Genomic DNA, 21,737 nt, shown 5'->3' on the forward strand with positions numbered 1-21,737 from the left:
AAAAAAACGTGTTCAGGACAAACACAAAACTGTTTCTGCACTTTCCAGCAGAATCTAAAATAATCTGTGACGATATGACTGATTTCATATATTGCTCATTTTAAGCCTTAAAATTGAGTGAGAAGCAGCCGTGTGTCCTGCAGAGAAACTCAACAGGAAGGATAAACGCTTCAATGTGAAAGGTATTTGATTGCCGACCTGCAGACACCCGGGAGGAAACATGCAGTTTAGAAAAACACCCACATGCAGCATCACAGGAGTTCAAGCAGGAGAATACCTTTTTGTTCATCTGCAGGGGAAGTCGGAAGATTAGGAAGGATTGAAAGAGCAAAAGGTTACAGAGGGAGAGACGTCAGCGATGTTGAAGCTTTTTAAAAAAAAAAGCTGCTCCATGTAGATTTTTTTAGTTGAGCGAAGCATCAAGTCGGAGGATTAACTTTAATGAGTTAAACCTGCAGAGCAGCTGTTTCTCACCTCCGGCTGCTCCCGTGACGATGGAGGCGATTCCCGACGCTCTCAGCCCGTCCGCGGTCATCTTGGACTGGCTGTTGATTCTCTGCTTCAGCTCGGCCTTCTCCGCCTCCAGCTGGTCGATGTCGGCCTGCAGCGCGTCCATCGTCTCCTCGAACTCCCTGCGGAGGGCAGCGGCGAGGCGTCACACGCCGCACGGCGGCAGCTTTGGATAAAAACGCTTCTACCGTGTGGAGTCGGGACTCACTTCTCCTTCTTCTTCAGCAGCGTCTGAGCCTCGTCCAGCCGAGTCTGGATCTTCTCAACGCGCTCGTCTGCGTCTCTGGACGAACTGTCCAGCTTCTTCTCCAGCAGACTGAGACGGACGTTGGCCTCGCTCAGCTCTTCTCCCTGACGATCCAGAATGCAGAGTCAGCGTATTTAACTACATTCACGCTTCAGTCCTGCCTTCCAATGTTTCCCTACCTTGATCTTCAGGGACTTCTTCAGCTCCTTGATGACCGTCTCTCTGTCCTCCAGCTTCATGCCGAGACCTTCTGCGTCGGTGATCTCCGCTCTGAGAGCCGCCGCCCGCACGTCCACAGGCGGAGGATTCTGGGAGACGCACCAATCAAAATCATATTCCGGATCCAAACCGGCAGCCGCTCCCATACAGAAACGTTTACCTTGCTCTGAGGCTTCTCTGAATCGTACTCTCCTTCCTGCATGGCGGTCGCCATCTTGTTCATGGTTGCTATGACGATGCTGCAGGACTGTCGAAGAGACTCGTAGGGGTTGGTGCCCTGCGATCCGTAGATCTGAAAATGACGAGGTCGGCGTCAATTAAAACACTTTGGGGATCGTTTGTAGAAGTACGGCAAATGAAGCTATACAAAGAAATGAACAGTATTTCAAAGTATTTCATTAAAAGTGTGACAGAGTATCAATGTCACTACTTTTATAAATGATAAATATTGTGTGAGTTATGAACAAAACTGAAATTTAGATCCAAACCTCGCAGCTGGAAAGTTTATTCTTTTAACAGCGCTGATCAACATACTGGGAAATTCCTCATTTTATCCCCACAGTGTCAATAAAGGATATTTCAAGACTTTAAAGTGAGAATAAACTCAAAACATTAATCAGCATTTTAAAGCATAAAAAAAATTGTGAAAGTTAATATGGTCACTTACCTGATAAAGGCTTAACAGATATTTATTGTTGTGTGAGAAATGTGCAATGATTTTGTAATAAATTGAAATTTAAATGAGGAATATTAGAGACAAGGACTTTCACAATTCATTACTAAAACAGTAGTTTTAATAGAAAACAAGCTTAAAGGACTGATAAATTTGATTTTTGCATTTGTTTCATTCTTCAGGCTACAATCCTTCCTGTCATAATAATGAATGAATATCACTGCTCTCTCTCTCTCTCTCTCTCTCTCTCTCTCTCTCTCTCTCTCTCTCTCTCTCTCTCTCTCTCTCTCTCTCTCTCTCTCTCTCTCTCTTTATGGATTTCATTTATTTTCCATTCTTTGAGACGGGCGGCGGTAACGGTACCTGTTCTCCAGCCTTGAAGGCCACGTCCTCCAGCTTGACGGCCGACAGCCCCTCCTGTTCGCCGAGGGGAGACATCATCTGAGCACCGGCCGCCGCCACCTCCTGCAGCACCGCCACCACCCAGGTGAGGTGTTTCCTGCAGTCTGAGAGCGTGTCGGACACCTGCCAGCAGGGGGCGCACAGTCCAAAGATCAGAACGAACCTCCTGTCTGCTTCAATAAGGCACAGTTGTGTTGGTCAAGCAGACGTTCAGAGATCTGAGGTCACCTGTTGTCCAAAGTTGAGCGCCGCCGGAATGCCTGGCGCGTCCGTTCCCGGCATCCTGCGGCGGATCTTCTTGCAGAACTGCCTGATGTCGCTGCAGGACGTCTCCAGGTCCTTCAGCAGGACGGCCAGATCGGCCTTCTCCTGGCCGGCGTGCAGGAACGCCCGCAGACGACCCACCTCCACCGCCATGCAGTCCAAGGCACTCTGGGTAAACTGCACGACAACACTGATGTGTGAATTAACAGAACAGTGACAGTTCACACCGTTTGTTTGTTTTGTTCCACCATTAAACCCTTTTTTCAGGTTGCGACTCACTCTGATGTGATCGGCCAGCTGCATGGTGCAGTCCTCACTCTGGTCCGCCAGGTGGATGCTGTACAGGTGCTGAGGAGGGACAAACATCAAACTTTTTCACTTTGCACCAATCTGAGTACATTTTTTCTTGTTCACTGCAACATTCTGGTGTTTCTGGACATTATTGTGATTTTTGGCCGAATCAGTTTGAACTACGAACATCGACGTCATTTCACATAAGAGGTTTGATGTTTCCTACATCTGCAGTTAAAAAACAAAAAAGACTCGGTCTGGGATATTCAGATATTGTTGAGTTTACTGATATTTAGGTCATGAATTCTCACCGTCTTGTGGAATCTTTCATTGAAATGTTCAACTGCTGGAAATATTCACTCATTTTCAGAAAATGTATTAGAAACAAAACAGAATGCCGATACATAGAAATGTGAACTTACATTAGATTGTAACTATCAGCAGTATCGTGTGTGTGTGTGTGTGTGTGTGTGTGTGTGTGTGTGTGTGTGTGTGTGTGTGTGTGTGTGTGTGTGTGTGTGTGTGTGTGTGTGTGTGTGTGTGTGTGTGTGTGTGTGTGTGTGTGTGTGTGTGTGTGTGTGTGTGTGTGTGTGTGTTACCTGATAGTATTTAATAGCCTTGGTGAGCGGCTCCACGTTGACCGTCTCGTCCAGCTGGTCTTTGTGCAGCAGGTCGATGAGGAAATCTAGAGAACGTTCGTGGACGGTCATCTCCTGGTACAGAGAGCCGATCTTCTTATAGACCTCCACACCGCACTGAGCCAGAGCCCTGACACACACACACACACACACACACACACACACACACACACACACACACACACACACACACACACACACACACACACACACAGTGGAGTAACTTGTTTAAACTCTAAAGGGAAAGATTTATCGTACTATTGAAGAACTGTCCTGAAGCACAGGAGAAAATGACACTTCCACTTTTAATTTCAGATATTAGGTAGTTTGGTAGATATCAGAGCCTTCAGGTGAGACGTACTGCTCGTATTTGTGAAGCGTGGCCTGCAGCAGACTCAGCGAGTAGACCAGGCCGCCGGCGAAGCTCAGCTGCTCTCCCACGCCGCCCTTCAGGCCGGCTCGCTCCACGCAGGTTTCGTTCAGGTCGAACTTCTCCTGCGCCTGTTTGCTGACCAGCTCGGCCTTCGGGCGCACGCAGACAGAAGGTTAAACCTCGGACGTAAAGCTGCTCCGGCAAGGAGAGGGAGCGTGTGTTGTGCTCACCTTGCAGATGAGTCTGGGGATGAGCAGCAGCACCAGGATGCAGTCGTGGTCGCCGCCGTGACGGAGGAAGGACTCGGGCATGAAGGAGGTGAGAAGAGAAACATGCCTGTTGGCTTGACCCACCTCCATCTTCCTCAGCTCCATCTCAATAGCCTGAACGCAGAACCACAGACTGAGAGATCATTTAACGGTTTCAAGGTAGAAATAAAGCTTTTTAAAAGCCGGTGTGGTTCTGACCTTGGCGTAGGCCTTCGTCTCTGCAAACTTAATCTTGAAGTCAAACATCTCAGCCGGCGCCTGCTGCTGCAGCTCGGCGGAGGCTTCCTGCTGGCTGGTCAGCTCTCTGTTCACCTCCTGCAGCGAGCGCCGAACAACAGTCAAGAGGCCGTCAGGAGAAACAAACCTGCGACCTGTGATGCGTCTGTACCTGCAGGTGAGCCGTGAGCTCGCGGTACTTCTTGATGGTCTGCTGGTAGTCGGCGACGGTTTCCTGCGCGGCCTCCACTCGCTTCTCCGCCTCTCGGACTCTCGCTGCGCCGAGATCCAGCATCTCTCTCAGCTCCAGCTCCGTCTCTCTGGCATTCTCCTGCAGCTCGTCGTTCATCTCGTTTATAGCTTCCTGCAGGATACAAACAACAAGCAACATTGACATTATTGTTGCTCAAGATTTAGGCTTTTGAGTTTTCTCCAAGAGAGTCAGACATGGATCCAATACCAACTGTTGTTAACAAAAGAGGAAATCCTCTGCTTCAGCTGCACTAAACAGGAGTCTGATGAGACAGTAACAGAGGGGAGGGAGACAGCAGCTCCCCAACTGTTTCTTTTACAGCAACTAATGTTTCTCAAACTCGCTGAAACGACTTTACGGGTTTTGCAGAGGAAACATCTGCGGTCACATTTCTGCACCATCAGATTTTCTGATTCAGCAGATTAAATATGAACGTTTGCAGCAACACTTTTATTTACGTGTCCCTCACTCATCAGCAAACAAACTTCTGAGTTGGAAATGGAACGATTGATTAACTCCCGGAGGTAATCAATTATGATCTATGAGAGAATTAAACTAAACATGAAAGAAAGTAATAATAATGATGCTGTTAAACATTTTAAACAAGTGTGAGGGATTATTGGGACTCTCTTTCATAGAGGTGAGCTTTAAACAAAAAATGGACACCAGGGGGCGCTACCTGCATGGTAATAATGACTTCAGCCAAAACTGATGGTGAAATGAGTCAGCAATCAGTGGCACTTTCATTTTCTCCAACCTGAGGACTATAAATACTCGCAGGGCAGCAGCTGAACTCACCAGGTCGGTGACCGTCTCTCTCAGCTCCCGGACTTTCTCCTCCAGGTCCAGGTTCCTCTCCGTCAGGGTCTCCACCATCTCCTCCGCCCCCAATGCTGCGTCCACCTGAAGCCAATCACACAATCGGTGACGCCGCCGCGTGATGGAGGAGGTCTGATTCTTAACGGCGGGGGTCTGACCTGCTCCTTCAGCTCGTCTATGGTCTTCTCGGCCACCGTCGTCTCCTCCTGCTGCTTCTCTTTCTGGCTCCTCAGCGAGTCCAGCTCCACGTTCTTCTTCTCCATCTGCTTCTGCAGCTTCACATGTTCCTGCTTCTCCGAGGCCGACAGGTCCCGCATCCTGCCGCCGAGCAGAAATCAGAAGGAGGCTTTCAGCTGGATGCTCAACTTCATGTCTTTGTTATCATAGCAGATTATTGTTCAGAGCTGTTTCGATTTATAGACAGTAAAAAAAAAGCTGGCGTTCTAGTGAGATGCTTATAATTTTATATATCCTGTAAATTTTTAGTCTGAAGCAGATTTTTATTGTTTCAATTAGTCTGTGAATTAAAATAGCTTTACCACAAAACTATAAACCACTTTTACCACTTTTAAACTTCTCTTATTGCTCCTATTCAAAGATACTGTGAGAAAACCTCGACTTCCATCAAACACTGAGGTTTATTGTTCAACATGAGGACAAAATGTTTGTATTTCTTCTGTTACAGATGTTCAGTCACTGCAGTCTGTGAGCTGAAGGAACAAAACCCTCCAATGAGAGGACTGAGGTTAACAATGACTTCCTTAAAAGTGCACAAAGCCTATAGTTAAATTAGAATTAAGAGAAATTAGTTGCCCAAAAAGGTGTTGTATGTCTGTCCCATTATCACACAATCAATGTCGACAAACGTACCTGACCAGAGCTTCCTTCAGCCGGCCGTTCTGCTCTTCCAGCTGCTTCACGTGATAACTGGACGCGGCACCATCCGAACCTGAGAGAAGCACAAGATCTTTACATCACTCTTCAGGATCACTGATTCCACAGCATGATGCCACTTAAAGACAATCATGAAACTGATTTGGAATACTAAATTTTACTTGGAAATGAATTTTGAGAAATTGATTCAAACGGTGTGATCAGCACCTTTCTCCTCGATCTCGTGCTTCAGGATCTCCAGGTCCATGGTGAGCTCGTCCACTTTCTCCTTGAGGGAATCCACCTCCAGCTGCAGGGACTCGGCTCGCTCCTCCGCCATCTCTTTATCCAGCGTCGCCATCTCGATGGCGTCTGCCGTGTCCGACATCTCCTCCATGTAGTGCTCCTTCGCCTCCAAAGCCTCTTTGGCCTCCTGCACACAAACACAAGTCCTGTGGTTAACGTTGACGTTTCTTCACCCAATGACTCACTTGTTTAAAAGGAGTTAAAGGCAGTAAAATACTAGTATGTGTTTCTATATACATATACAGTGTTCAGTTTGTCTCAGTGACTAAATACTGATGAACACAGGTACGGAAGTTTATAGTATCCAAAGCTGTTGTTTCTAGCAAGGGGCAGCTCTGTTACCATTTCTTTAAACTCCTGTTGTCTGGAGGAGAAGCTCCTCAATAATCCTGAACTAACTCAGTCCACGTTACAGAAACGTGCATCTGGAAGAAGCATCAACTTCATCTTGTATCCACAGTGGCTGCATGACTCTTTCTGGGAGCTGACTGCTGATGTGTTCATGAGTCCTGCTCTTCTCCTGCCCTGCACAGCTCCTCACCCTCTTGGCCTCCTTGAGCTGCTTCTGCAGCTCGGCCTGCTGCTCCTGCATCTTGGTCTTCCACTCCTGCAGCTGCTCCAGTTGGATCTTGTGCTTCTCCAGCTCCTTCAGTTTGGCTTTGTCCTCCGTCCGCTTCATCTTCAAAGTCTCCAGCTTCTCCTCCAGGTCCTTCACCTGAGCACGCAGCGCCTCCTCCTCCTGCAGGGCGACACACTGACTTCAGCAAAAATGCTGAAAAAGCCAAACGTTTAAAAAAAATAAATGAAAGTGCTTTTTTTTTTTTTTTTTTTTTTAACAAAAACTTCCTTCACAATTCCTGTATTTTTGTCCTTTAAAGGCTGTCGTTGCGATTTCAAGCACTTTCATCTTTTTATGTGCAGGGAAAAGGTTTAATTCAACCCGCCATGCAGACGATTCACCCGTGAAGAAGCGAAGGCTTTGTCATGCTTTCTAGAAACTGCTGCTTCGAATTACCGGCAGCTCTCGTGTTTATGTGGGATTTCAGACTAATGCCACTTCTCACAACAAAAGCCCTCTGCAGCCTTTCGCATGCTCGTTTTCACAAAGTCACAATGATAATAATGCTATTTCACTCGCAGTAAGATTCCTAGAATACAAAGACACTACAAGAACTTAGTGTCGTACCAACGTATGAACAGTTTAAAAACAGTAAAATAAATATACACCATGAATAGAAAAATATGTATCTCAGTTGGCCTATATTGCACATCTTTGTGGGGATGTTATGATGTTAATCTGCCTAAAACTGGACTTTAACCATGTTAGCTTGACTGAAATCAGGTTTTCATGCACATGAAATCCTCACACTCAAAGTAGTAACCTTCAACTACAAGCGACACCACGAGGAGCAACGGGGACTTCAACACATGGACAGGGCGATTGCGGGGATTTGTGGAGACATTCGTAATCTTTGCTGTAGAATCGGGTCTTCCAGTAGTTTCATCCAGAAGCGTACGCGTCTGCATGCATAAATTTACACCAAATGTGTAAAGCTGGAGAGAGGGCGCCTCACGCGCCAATTAAAGAAGTCACACTTCTGACAGCTTGTTAGAAAGTTAGTGAGATGAAAAAACAGCACGTCAGAATCGAGCACAGAGAAATCACGCCAAGCGGCTGCACCTGCGTTTCCATAGCGACGTCCACCTGAGGGGGTAAAATACCCGTGAGACCCGTGGACCACGCCTAAGATGCATTTTCACAAAAAAGAGATGATCCCTGACGCGTAAAAACAAACTAATGCTTGAATGACACACGACTGATGACATCTAGACAAACACTGGGTTTTAAATACTTCTAACTTTATTGTAATGGAGAACTAATCACTTCCTCTGTTCCATGTTGTCGTGAAGAAAAGCCCAGAAATTTTCATATTGTTGCTTTTTGAAAGTATTCAAAGAAACAACATATAACTTCATCCAAATAAAACACTTTTATATTTTAGTTTCTCTGTCAGAAGATAATCACTTTATGCTGATGATATTGTATATTATATGATCAAGTGTAAAATGTAATGATAAACAGGACAGGAGCAAAAAAACAAAATAAAAATCAACAAATGAATTTATTCATTGCCAGAAAATCATTCTGTAATCAACTTGATGATTAATTTGTGAAAAATGTTTAATAAGATGCCTGTGAGAGCATCTGAGCTTCTAAATCGCACCAAAGATAATAGTATTTTCTAATTTATCACTGCATGTGTAGTGTCTGCAGTTTCTTTTTTTCCAATATTCTGACATTAAATCAAACACTAAATCTGAGTCTTACATATAACACAACTCCATAAAATGTTATCTTTTCTAACTTTTCTTTAGTCACTTCCGATGTTTCTTCTCCTTTACTGCCTGAATGAATCAACGAATCAGAGAAACTTTTCCACCAAACATTCACCGTTTTATTTCTACGTGAATCTCTGCGAGGCGACTCAGTGTTCCCTCCGCATGCAGCTAAAGACCTTTGGATTGTTTCTGATCAGACGACTTGGCTGGATGACACAGATACGAAGTGACAGCTGTGTCAAAAACATGTATATTTAGAGGATCAGGAGCCAGAACACGTCACATCTGATTACATCCCGCTGTTTTCCGCTCATGTGACGCTGCCGTCCTGGTAACTCATCACTTTCAGCTCTGGGGGTTTAAATATTTTCAAGGGAGTGCTTCCATTTCTGCTCTCTGAACGTGACCTTTGGAACCGACCTTGCTGGGGACGGCGACCGGGGGGTTTCCCGGCGAGTGCAGCGTGGGGATGACCGGCGCGGCTAACGGTGTCTGAGCCGGCGTGCTGGGCTCGCTGCTGCTCATCTCTCCGGCGGAGGCGGAGGCCGAGCCGGACGCAGCCCCCTTCCCTCCGGCGCCCGCAGGTCTGCTGGGCTGCTGAGGAAACCAAGGGGGAGAAAAGTGATGTAATTACTTAATTCAATAAAAAAAAATAAAGGAAAAAAAGCAGGAAGTCCGGACCATACCAGGAGCTCACTGCTTCATGAGGGTAAAAAGGACAATATGTTTAATCCTTCCTGGATTTGATCACAGTGAAGATAAATCCATTTATCCATGGTTCTCAGAACTACAGATTTCTGTATCGACTGAATCGTCGCAGCAGCTTAAAATGAACTCAACAAAACTACTAAAAAATAACTAACACTACTGTATAAATACAATTTATCTGATCACATTGCAGATGAATTTCCTCTAAATTTGTCAGTATGAAGGAATGCAATTTTGACATTTCACATAGTGAGGGTTCTACTTTATTTCCTTTTTAACTGTTCAGCTTTCAAATTGAGAAATTCTGTTGAACCTATTAGCAAAATGCAAAAATCGTTGATATGTAATCACACCGATCGGGGCTATTTGAAGGAAAGCACGTGCCACACATTAGATACCTGATACTGATTTACTATAGATGTGTACAAGCATTAAGTCAATATAGTAAATACCAAACTGCTGGAAGAGGAAATGAAAGAAATTTGATACGATAAAAACCAGAAGCCCCAAAGAAGCTTTAGAATGGGCTCACCTTGGGCCTTCTGGCCGTGGTCTGAGGAGCAGAGGGAGGAGAGGAAGAGGAGGAGGAGGAGGAGGGAAGGAGACAAACAGTCGGGGTTAGTATTAGAAGCTATCGAGGTCATATTTAACAGGAAATCACAGACAAAAGGACAAAATGAGAGAATGAAGCCGACTTTGGATGACAAAGCTGAAACTCTTCCTCTGTTAAACTTCTCCACTCATTGTTTCTGTAACAATCTCTCTTTGTCCTCGCTGCCCTACAGAGACTCGTCTCCAACAACCATATGACCAAAACCTCAACAACAATATGGACTCTGTGGCTGGCGCTGCCGCGGTGGACCTCAATGACTGTTCTGTCCAGCTCATCGCAGCCTCGTCCTGCTGTCCTGCGTTCAAACCGGACAGATGAAGAAGCTCTATTATCCTGAGTGATGGCGTGCTGCTGCAGAACAGGTGCGATAAGAGGATTTACAGACCACCGACATTCAAATACGCAGGTTTTACTTCCTAATATCAACGGAAAAATGATTGAAACAGTGAAGGAGAGATTTTTATCACTAATAACTCGAGTACAACTCAAAGTATTCACTGTATTTTAGTGCGGGTTGTTTTTTGTATGTAGGTCATAACACATTAAATGTCAGGTAACTTCTCATTTTAAAGACTTGCACCTTCATTACACTTTCCTTTCTTCAAATTATAACGTTAGGTGAAGTTGCTCTTCACTTTAACCCTGAAATATCCGCAGCAGGCTCTTATCAGCCACATTCAATCAGTTCCTGCTGAAATGGATCCCATCATACTGACGTTTAACAAGTTACGACGTGGTTAACTCAAAACTGTTGATTTTACTCTTTATTATTTATGTGACAGTTGCCATGGTGACGGTGTTTAACAATGATAAATAATGTTGCATCTTCAGTTTTTCTGCTTTGCTACGTTTCACTAAGTATTTCATTATTTGGAAAATAGCAAAAAGTAAACATGAATATGATTTAATATACATTCATGTATGAAAACTATGTTCCTTATATATACTGCCATGTAAACATAGAGCATGTATTTTCAGTTTTAAAAAAACCCATAAGGATAGAATTTGATAAATAAACAAATCATGCAAATTTGACAAATAACTACTAACTACTGTGTTTTGCATGTGATTAAGACAGTATTTCATATAAGTATTTCAATCTGGGATGATGTGGTGAAATATAAGGTATTTTTTTATATTTCATTTTTTAATGTGAAGTTACAGGTGAAACTATTCTTCTTCACCTCAATGAAACTTTCATATAATTTAGATTTATTACACAAGAGCTGAAATATTTCTAGAGTTCTTTGTTTAAGTCCTTATAATGTAAGCTTGTAAGTCGTGAACAAAGAAATACACTATCTCAAAATATTAGAATACTTCAGAAGATCACGTTACATTTTTTTTTAGATGCACCAGCACAATTAGAAATATCATTATATACAGCCAAAAGCAGCATAGCGCACATTAACCACATTTCAATCCCTCCAATAAAAGCAGATTCATTCAGATACTCTTTCCAACACATGCATCCTGCACGTCCGTCTTCCACCTTTCACTTTCTGCTCTCCAGCTCCACTCTCTGCTTCGGCTCGGCCATCGCTGAGCCACTTATCGCTCTTTATTGGATTAAAATGTGGCATTGAGGAGAAATTAGCCCGGGCTAACAGCTGTACCAAATGAAGAGCCGACAGCCCTCCCAACCCACCGTGCTGCACTCTGCCTACGGGAACGAGCTGTGCTGAAAGCATCTACCCCCAGGAGTGTCTGCATGAAGAGGTCAAATCAAAGATGCAAGCTGCCACGGTGGGAAAAATATGAAACAGCTGAACTCAACTGCTGCAGACGCGTCTGTGAGCATGACATGATTCTGCAAAAAATACCACCAACGGTGACGCAAAGCATAAACAAAATGACGAAATAAATAAATGGCACAGCTGAGCTGCCGGCGCACTTCTGCTTTCATGCTGGGAGAATATCGAACATGTCTGGAGAGGAAGAAAAAGGTGATTCCCTGCTCAACAGAAAAGAGAAAACTTCTGAGGCTCGACCTTTACAGCAGCTCTGCTAACATAAAGGATGATGATGATGATGATGATGATGATAACAACAGTAACATCCCAACAGATGAAGAGGATTGTGTGGAGTTCTGTACCTTCCGGGGTGCAGGAGTCTGCCTCATCATAATTGCAAGAGTAGAGGACACACACACACACACACACACACACACACACACACACACACACACACACACACACACACACCAGAGTCACAGAGAGACACAGACACACTCAGGAAGGCGGTATCACAGTCACAGGTCCACAGACACTGAAGCTGAACAGTCAGACAGGCGGCGGCGGCTCAGGCCAGGGGAAGCTGCAGTGGTGCAAATGGCCGCGGCGGCGGTTTATTCCCGGACTCCCCCTCCCGCCCTCAATCCTCCGTCTCCGGCTGTCGTCCTCCTCTCAGCTCCTCTCATAATCCGAACGCCGGAGCCGTCGGTCCGTGCCTCCCTACTCTGCTCTGGTTAGGACTCTGGCATCCTGCTGCCGCGAGTCTCCAGCCTGCTGCTGCCGCCTGCGACTCAGGAGACGCCTCTCCCCCCCTTACCTCCCCTTCTCCCTCCTCCTCCCTCCTTCTCCCCTTCCATCTCATTTGCCCCCCTATTCTCGCTCTGCTTATTGTGATTTGTCAGTCCAACCAATGCCCTTCTCCCGCATTACATCACTGTGTACCCCCCCTCCCCCTTCTGCTCCTCCTCCTCGCCGACCACAGACAAGAGGAGGAAGAAAAATGATGCGAGACGGAGGAGGGCGGGGCTGTAAACGGAGGTGAGAGGGGAAAATGAGCAGCGACACTGATGCAAGCCTCCCTTGTCTCCTAGCAACGGAGGCGGATCCTCATCCTCATTAACATGAGGCGGACAACAATAAAAGCAGGATACACACCTCATCTGCTTCTTCAAGTGCTGCCACAAAGTTTTCTGAGAGACGTTTCACCTTTCATACGGTTTTTCATATTAAATCAAGCCAGTTTAATATAATGAAGGACAGTGACGTCGTCACGCAGTGTTTTCTGATGCTTCTGGCACTCAGACTGGAAAGTGCCAGCATGAGACGCCGTCTGAAGATTCAACAACATCGCCACCTCTTTCCTCTGTGCTGGCAGGCCCTTTCAGCCAAGCCACCTTCACATTCTGCTTCACTTTAAGTCAATTAATGACATTTGAAGCTCATATCAAGAGCAAACATTTCTCACATATTGTAAAACTAAATGTATTTTAAGGTGGAAATTCATAAAAGCATGCATTTTGATTCAGTTGGGTTAATTTGCAGCTGTTAAGGTTGATTCCTTATGTTGAATTAGTTGCTCCACATCTCAAACGATTGTTCAATAGCTTCTCTGCGATGTCGTCCTCTCTGATATTCTTCACTCTGAGTGAAATATCTGTGGGTGCTCGTACTGAAAACCACGGAAACAAAATAATAAAAGAACTGGGATCAATGAACCGTGCCCTTTAGCAATGTGAGGAGTGATTTAATAGGTCAATTCCCTTCCAAACAGCCAAGAGCCATTTGGGTAGTTATCTTAATATCGCTCTCGGCTACACTAATCTCCTTCTCGGCACCAACAGCTCAGCAGGAACCGAGAGAGATGTAAGAGGATTAATTCAGCGAGGATACTCCGATTAGCTGTTACCACAAAACTCACAATACCGTCACGCCACAAATGACAACAGGCGACGTTCAGGGCGGCAGTGATGAACCTCGACAGGGTAAAGAGCCGATGTGCTGGAACGTCTCATCGTGAGCATGAAAGTGATTAAAAAGATTTATTACGGTGGGAAATTCGAGGCGACAGGACCGGGAGCAGCTGAGGAGTGAGAACAAATCTCTTTGTGCGTATCCATTACAGAGCAGCCGAGGGAAATCTGTCCTTTTAAAATATTAAGCATCCTCCTCTGTAAGCGCCTGAATGAGTGCTGCTCTGAGAGCCACAGACACACCGAGAGGATGATGGGATGGGTGGGGGTGTATCAGGTTTCTGCTTTCCCAGCACACACTGGGAGCGCCGCGGCCTCCGGAGGACAAACCAGGGTTACATTTCTGCTCAGGAAGCATTGAGAACACCGAGATACTCGGATACTTCACATGACTGTGGCATTCTGTGGTTGGCATGAACGCACGATCTGCAGATCTGCAGCCGCATCGACACCGTGACTGAGCAGTTATGCCTCTTGGTCCAAATGAGAGATGATAAAGTAGAGATGAGCCGACAGGAAATCTTTACCCTGCAGGTCTCCGGGGGAGGGAGGCCCGGCCATCTCACCTCGGTCACATACTGACATTCTGTAGACAGTGCATCAGAGGAGCGCCTTCGTGTATGAGTCAGCCGGGGAGGATTGTTAAAGAGCACCGGACTGCCAGCATGGATTCCATCATGGATCCGCGGGCGGCAGAGCGAAGGATATCATATCCTTCACACGTTACTGTGCACACAGATCCGAGCGCTTTAGGATCAGAACCATCAACTATGAGGCAAATTCTTTCTGCAGCTTCTCGACAAGCTAAAGTATTCTTCGGGTAAAACTGCGACCTGAAATCCGTCATTCCAGGGTCGGTTTCTTTCTGCAGCATTTTGGAGGCACGTTTTCACAAATGGTACAACTTTGCTATTGCTTGTTTGCTGGCAGTGATGTCGCCCGTGTTCATCGCTGCATCACTGATTTCTGGGTTTGAAGTATTGCTGCCATCTGCTGTTTAGCTCCAGGTCTCACTGCTGACTTATGCTCACTACTATTCATGAAAATCTGAAACAAATTGAGAACAGCAGTTGCTTTAATTGTCTTTTTTTTATTTTTACAATCTGCACACTCGCTCTGCAGGATGGATTTGGCCCGGGAGCTGCATGTTTGGCTCCCCTGCTCTCAATCAATCAACAGTATTTTTCTTTTCTTTTTTTTTTCTACAAAGTAATGACTGGAAAAAATAAAATAAAATTCTAATTCAAATTAATCCATTCAGCTTGAAAGATGCAACGCATTTAGGAGTGCAAATCTGAATCTGCATTAAATCAAGTTAAAGGAGGCAAATCTCACATAATCACAATATGAAATACCCACAAAAAGTGCAGTTTTCTGTGGAATTGACTAAAATATGAGCTAAACCCATCAGGGTGAATATACAAATACTGGGATCCTGTAGACGTCCCAAAAAATTGTAAATTGTAAAATTGTCTTCCTGTGACCTCTGATGAAGAGAGTTTGATTTGATATCAACAGACTTTTCTATAATTCAATAGAGGCAACGTAAATTCCAGTTTTAGCTTACATAGAAAAACTATATATGAAAGTTAGATTTGATAGATAGAGGACAAAGATGGCTCTCGTGTTCCAAAAAGTTGCAGACCCCTACACTTGTACAAGCCATTCCTGTCATTTAGTATTGTCAAAGGAGTGATTTGTTTTGAATTGTCATTCATTTAGATTTTTTTTTTATTTACTTTTGAACATGCTTCAATAAGCACAGAAAGGCGAACAGACGACAAAGGCGAGGTGAGGCACAGAGCTGGACCGACGCAAACAGACAGGAGCAGACAGGCGAATACATGACGACATGGGCATAAGCATGGGCATCATCATCATCATCATCATCACCACCATCTTCATCCTTTTCTTTCATTCACACACACAGACACTCAGCTTCTGCACACAAAAAGACCAGGGATGGCGGCCAGGTGAGCGGCGAGGATTCATGGGAAAATGTGGGGCGAGGCTCTGTTGCCATGCAGCAGCAGCAAGGCCCTTCAGAGCCACGGTTACCACGGTTACCAAGACCACCATCATAACATTACCACTGTACCGAGGTTAGAGAAACATGCAGCACCTTTTTAGGCTTCACTCCTCGCTGCGTGGATGAAGGAAGGAAGGAAGGAAGGAAGGAAGGAAGGAAGTGGGGGGGGGTGAAGGTGAAGGTTAAAGGTCAAGAGCATGCCTGAGGTAAAGGGGTCTGTGGTGACTTGGTGCTCTTCAGTGGAACAACATTCATTTCTCTTTCACACACTCTTCATTCACCTTCACGTCCTCTACCTGGACGCACAGTAAAACCTGGAAATGTAATTAAATTAACTTTTGTATTTTTACTCTCGTCTATTCACATCACTTTCTTCAAAATATTAAGAATCGGTCCATGTCAGACATCTTTTACTTATAATCCGTCACCAGATTTTGTGAAAATATAAAATTGTATATTTCTATCCTGCTCCTGCTGACACTTTTGTCTGGAAAAACCCGGAATAAACATTTTCACATTGAAAACTCCAATGAATGTCTTTTTATTCACTATTATTAATTCAGTCAGTTTTAAAGCATCTTTACAGGCTGGTTTACGAATCCAGTATCACCTTCATCAAGTACTATATGCAAACTCTGCGAAAGCCAATGAGTTGTTTTTTTTATTTTAATCAGAATACACTTAAAGAAAATTTACTTTTCATCAGATAGATTTAAATGTCTATCTGTGTTTATCTTCTGTCATTCAATGCTTAAAATTATTGACCTGAGGCACAAGAAAACAATAAAAAATTTGTTGACAGAAGCACCTCTAACAATATTCTTGTCAAAACGTAACTTTAATTCAACAATTTACATTTATTTGCAATATTTATTAGCTGCTAGAGGGATATGAATCAGGCTGGACTGTTGTGACTCAGCATTTTTTCCCCCTTTATTTCATCATGTAAGCACTAAAAGAAAAGAAAATCTCTTGCCATCAGAGTCAATCAACCGCTGAGGTTGAAGGGGATTTTGTTTTGGACCTTTCCAAATTTTAAGATTTAAAGGTCATGCCCTCTCAAAGCTCAACAATTTACATATTTGTCTCATTTCACATCCTCTAACAAACATTTCAGGTTAATTGTTTGCTCCATTGTGTTTCATGATTGAAAAAGATATTCAAAGTAATAATTGTAACACAGAGTAGCTGTAACATATTTCAATGTCAAATAAGAACTCCATGATAACCTTAAGATGATCAAAAAGAGAAAATAGAAAACATTTTTTGAAATGTTGTTGGTTATATTTGGCTTATTTCTAAGTCCTGGTAATAAAGCTGTTATTCAACTGTAATAATTAAAAGTATACAATGTGGATTCTCTGTTCAAATCATCTAATGATTTGTTCTAAGTTTGATTAAAGATCAAAGATTGTGCCAGTGGTTTAATTGTTGGTGTGCAGCGCCCCCTGTTGATCACATCTGGAAACACTCCCTTGTGCATTTGGTCCAGAGAGGGGGGACTTTGACCATGGTAGAGGCCACAAATAGTTTGTGCAAAATATATAATAATTGAAACTAATCAAGCATATATCTATAGGTCAAGTTTATCAATACAATATTTATGCATGTGATACGTTTAAACAAAATGCAATTGGAAATATAATATTTACAGAGTAATTGCTAAAATGATTGGGTTCAAATATGCTTCAGATAATCATCCTTCCTTATAGCCTGTAAAAGGTAATTTATCACAGGTACAGGGGTGATTACTGCCTTGTCTAACCTGCAGAGGTCGAAAGAGAAATTAAAATATGTATTCAAGCACAACCACAGCTACTTCCTTGAATTGTACTTAATTACAAGTAAAATCTGCTTTAAACTGCAACAGGCCTTCCATTAAAATTGTCTGTATAATATATCTGACAAATGTAGGTATAAAGATGACATTTTAATTTCTCTGGTAGAAAAAGGAAGTTGTTAAGTAAAAATAAAATAAAATCTGGTACTTGTACTTAAACACACAATTTGTCTTTAATTAATTACTTCCACCCCTCATACTTTCAGACATTATTTAACAGTGCGGAACATTTTTTTTTCACACACGGTAATCTGAATCAACAACATTTTGAAATGAGAAAACTAAGGAACAAAGCAACACAAAACACTTTTTAGATTTATATGAACTTCAGATGTTTGCCTCCGTCTGAATGCGATGTTTGATTAACAATGTTGTCTAATCTGCACATTTTAAACTTTACAATAGACATCTTCAGTGACGACCCACCTCCTGAGCATCACTTCCACACACACACTAAGGTAGAATCCTGACAGCTGCAGTTCTACATGAAAGAAATATCTGAGGACTGGATCACCCTGAAACAGCAGAACTGTTGGGGCAGAGTTTATCCTGCAGTCACCAGCATGTGTGTGCGTGTGTGTGTGTACGTGTGTGTAGAATTGAAAAACATGACAAGGTGTGAGCTGCCTTATCGCTTCCTGGTTACAATGTTGTCTCACTCACCAGTTTATTGGACTTGGGCGTCTCCAGGATCTCTGAGGAGATAAAAAAGAGAGAAACTGACAATGAGACACTTTCTCACGTCAGTACTTGATGGTTATTTGTCGCAGGGTGTAAAGTCCCGGCCACTGATCCTGGTCCAGACAGGATACCGCCAACAGATGGTCAACGCGACTGATTCAGGACTGTGAGCTGGAGAAAAGTGTTAAAAACGCCACTAAAAGTGATCTCTCAAACCTCAGCCACCATGTTCCGCATCACCCTCAGCCAAAAGAAAGCCTGAAAGAGTGAGAGAGAAATCTGCGGCTGGGATGAATCAGTATCGCCAGATATTACATCCAGAGAAAATTAAACAGCAAAATATAATTGCTTTTGGTCATTTAAAAAACTTTTTTTTTAAATCAAAGCTCTTGTGTGTGGTCGAGTATGTTTCTCTTTGTGGGAGCAGAAAACTGGAAGAACACCTACTAAACACCATCTATTTGTGAAAATTGACCTTTCACATGTGTGCGGGAACATTTCAAAACAACAGTGAGATCAATAAATTGAGGACGGTTCCTCATGGATGTTCCAAATAAACAAAACTGTCAGAAAGCAGTGAAAGGAAACGTTGTTTTTCACTTTATTAGAGAAATATGTGTTGTTGAGGTCCCTCTTAAAGGCATATTGTATAATCTTGTTGTGAGGCTCCAAAAGTAAGGAAAAATATATTAATAGACAATTAAAAATATTTTAATCACTGATGGGTCCATTAAACAATTATCAAATTGATCAGAACCAAATGTTTGTTTTTTTATTTTCTTTAATTTAAGAAGGTTTGAAAGTGGTTTAATATTGAAGTATTGCTGTTATGCTGATTTCTGCATCAGTTGGTAGAGCACAAGACTCTCAATCTCAAGGTGGAGGGTTCGTGTCCCACGCCGGGCGTCACCTTCCCGTGGGCTTCCTGCAGGAAAGTTCTTAATCGATGCAATGTGATCTGGGTGACAGTACTCAGACTGCCACGCCCGCGACCCGGAAACAGATAAGCGGGAGAAGATGGATGGATGGATGGATGGATCTGAGAAGTTCAGCAAAGTTAGCCTGTTATTGCATTAAAAACTGTCTCCCATCACATTTGTATTAAACATATCGATAACAGCTTGCGTGTGAGTTCACCTCGTTTGAGGACCTTTCCGGAGCCGGGCTCGGGTGTTTCTGGAGATGTGGTGTCGGCGCCATCATCAACCAGCTGAATCTGAAGCAGAAAGAGACTCAGTCACTCGTCACTCAGTTATTGTCTTTATTAACACAGCAGGCTTTTACGACCAAGGTTGATTTTTTTTACATCATCACAGAACATGAAGCGAAAAGCAGGGAGATGTCTTCATATTGCAATTCAAGATTTAAAGTATAAATGCCAAGAACTGTGTGTAAGGTGTTTTATTTTGGGCCCTTATATGTTTTTGAGAGTACACATTCAAAAAAAAAAAAAAAAAAGGAAAATTCTTCCTTCGTCCTCTCTTTATAGTCTTTTCTTAAAAGGAACGATTAACTTCTCTGTATTTGAAAAGGTGAAACCACAAACGTCACAAAATCAAAACACGGCACTGCAGGGACGGTCAGTTCATTCTGTCAAGTGAGAGACATAATGAAGAGGATGAGTAATCTAACACCTAATCAATGACTGTGTTGTGTGTGTGTGTGTGTGTGTGTGTGTGTGTGTGTGTGTGTGTGTGTGTGTGTGTGTGTGTGTGTGTGTGTGTGTGTGTGTGTGTGTGTGTGTGTGTGTGTGTGTGTGTGTGTGTGTGTGTGTGTGTGGGTGTGTGGGTGTGTGTGTGGTTGGAGGATTGAGTCCGGTGTGGGCTTGGAGGCCTTTTTGTGCGGAGGAGTTTGCATGTTCTCACTGTGGGGGTTTTCTCCAGGCGCTCTACTTTCCAAAAATCTTTATTTGAGGTTAACAGGTCATTCTTACATGCCTGTCAGTGTGAATGTGTGTGTGTGACTGTACGTTTCTCTGTGTTTGATCTGGTCTGGGGTGTAACCTGGCCTCACCCATAGTCAGGGCGGGATTAGCACCAGCACCCCACAACTCGAGGATGCATTGATAGACATACTATAATTAAAAAAAAAAAAAAAAAAAAAGCCATTGTTCCTGCCCAGCGTCAGTCAGGTCATTCTTGTTGAGTTTTGTTTAATACTGATTCAAATTGTAATCCTTGAACAGTTTCTTCTCCATAGAGGCAGTAAGTCAGTAACCAACATGACACATACGAGCACGACAAAGTCTCACCTGCGACTGTCTCACAAATATCCCGTGATTCTCCTCGCAGGTGAAGTAGCGTTTGCCCTGAACCGTGCCGTCGTTCTTGCCCTTGGCCTCATCCAGGATGACCCCGACCCATTTCCCGGAGGCGAACTGCGTGGTGCCGATGTAGGCCACCGTGCCGCGCTGCCCCTTTCCTATCACCTCCACCAGGGAGCCCACTTTGACGGGCCGCCCGCCCCCGTCCGAGCTCATCCTGCTGCTGCCGCTGCTGGTGGTCTGGTGGGGCAACGAAGGAAACACAGAGAGGAAGATTTGCATTTCCACTGCAGCAGACTGAGGGTATGAGAGGTTTTATTCCGTCGCCAACACACGTGAATATTTATAAGAATAACAGTTTTTCCTGCCATGATTCATAGTTTCTCCTGGTATCTTAAAAAGACACTCTAAGAGTTCATTGTGACGCACTGAGGCATGAAGGAGCACACAAAAGGTGACACTGAGGCTTTGTCCTGATGCTGGCGTCTGAAAGCACACGTTGACATTCAAACAACTCCTCTCTCCGTCTCCCTCTCTCCGTCTCTCTCCGTCTCTCTCCGTCTCTCCCTCTCCGGTCCAGGATAAACTGGTGTGATACTTTCAGGCCGACAACCACCTGAGACTTCCTGCTGCAGGTGAGCAAAACGCTCTGAGACGCAAACTCACTTGAGCTGCAGTATTCTGTAATCAAATAATCCTGCATAACCCAATTTCACAGTGTGGCGTCCTCAAAGGGACGGTGACTCAGCAGAACAGCTCGGAGACCAACAGACACCGTTCGCTCCGTCAGCGTACTGTAAACATGCTCGCTTTATGCTCTGCTGTGTGATCGATGGGTTAAACAGGAAGAAATTCACAGTAACAACAGCACAAAGAAAACAGACAAAAACCCTCACGGCTCTCTTTCCTGCTGATATTTTTTGTATCAACTAAGCGGAAAATTTACTAAATTCTTTCATGTTTCTATTTAATATTGTCTTCTGGAAATAAATGTGCCGGCAGTCGGGTGATTGAATGACTCGCGATCCTGCAAACTGTGGCAATGCCATGTCTCGTCAGTGTGAGACCGAACTCTATCCTCCGCAATAACAATACCTGCCCACAGAGCGGGGTTTGTTCCCATTTCAACCCCATTGAACGCCTGTAGCTTCGGCTTTGACCCGATGACACACTGCTGTGGGATGGAGTCCACTGTCCAACCAGTATT

The 21,737-nt window shown here is 44.0% G+C and overlaps 1 protein-coding gene across 3 annotated transcripts in view; it reads right to left on the reverse strand.

Moving 5' to 3' along the window:
- dctn1b (dynactin 1b) overlaps window positions 1–21,737 on the reverse strand; it is a 34,360-nt gene that overhangs the window by 3,455 nt on the left and 9,168 nt on the right. Inside the window, exons 2-22 of one of the 3 annotated variants that reach the window (XM_080480148.1) lie at window positions 20,519–20,770; window positions 19,405–19,483; window positions 18,250–18,281; window positions 9,114–9,290; window positions 6,895–7,092; window positions 6,276–6,480; window positions 6,045–6,123; window positions 5,333–5,492; window positions 5,154–5,258; window positions 4,275–4,466; window positions 4,085–4,201; window positions 3,848–4,000; window positions 3,606–3,766; window positions 3,206–3,374; window positions 2,595–2,663; window positions 2,280–2,492; window positions 2,013–2,174; window positions 1,137–1,268; window positions 937–1,065; window positions 719–861; window positions 475–632 (exon numbers count right to left, since the gene is read on the reverse strand). In XM_080480148.1, the coding sequence (XP_080336274.1) occupies window positions 475–632; window positions 719–861; window positions 937–1,065; window positions 1,137–1,268; window positions 2,013–2,174; window positions 2,280–2,492; window positions 2,595–2,663; window positions 3,206–3,374; window positions 3,606–3,766; window positions 3,848–4,000; window positions 4,085–4,201; window positions 4,275–4,466; window positions 5,154–5,258; window positions 5,333–5,492; window positions 6,045–6,123; window positions 6,276–6,480; window positions 6,895–7,092; window positions 9,114–9,290; window positions 18,250–18,281; window positions 19,405–19,483; window positions 20,519–20,746 (3,061 nt within the window). In that variant the 5' untranslated portion in view covers window positions 20,747–20,770. Of the gene's footprint in view, window positions 1–461; window positions 633–718; window positions 862–936; window positions 1,066–1,136; window positions 1,269–2,012; window positions 2,175–2,279; window positions 2,493–2,594; window positions 2,664–3,205; window positions 3,375–3,605; window positions 3,767–3,847; window positions 4,001–4,084; window positions 4,202–4,274; window positions 4,467–5,153; window positions 5,259–5,332; window positions 5,493–6,044; window positions 6,124–6,275; window positions 6,481–6,894; window positions 7,093–9,113; window positions 9,291–9,933; window positions 9,955–12,109; window positions 12,631–18,249; window positions 18,282–19,404; window positions 19,484–20,518; window positions 20,771–21,737 lie in introns of those variants that run through there. The other 2 variants (XR_013935996.1, XM_080480149.1) reach the window with 2 other exon arrangements.

The sequence above is a fragment of the Lipophrys pholis genome (assembly GCF_963383615.2).
Source record: "Lipophrys pholis genome assembly, chromosome: 14".
NCBI lineage: Eukaryota > Metazoa > Chordata > Actinopteri > Blenniiformes > Blenniidae > Lipophrys > Lipophrys pholis.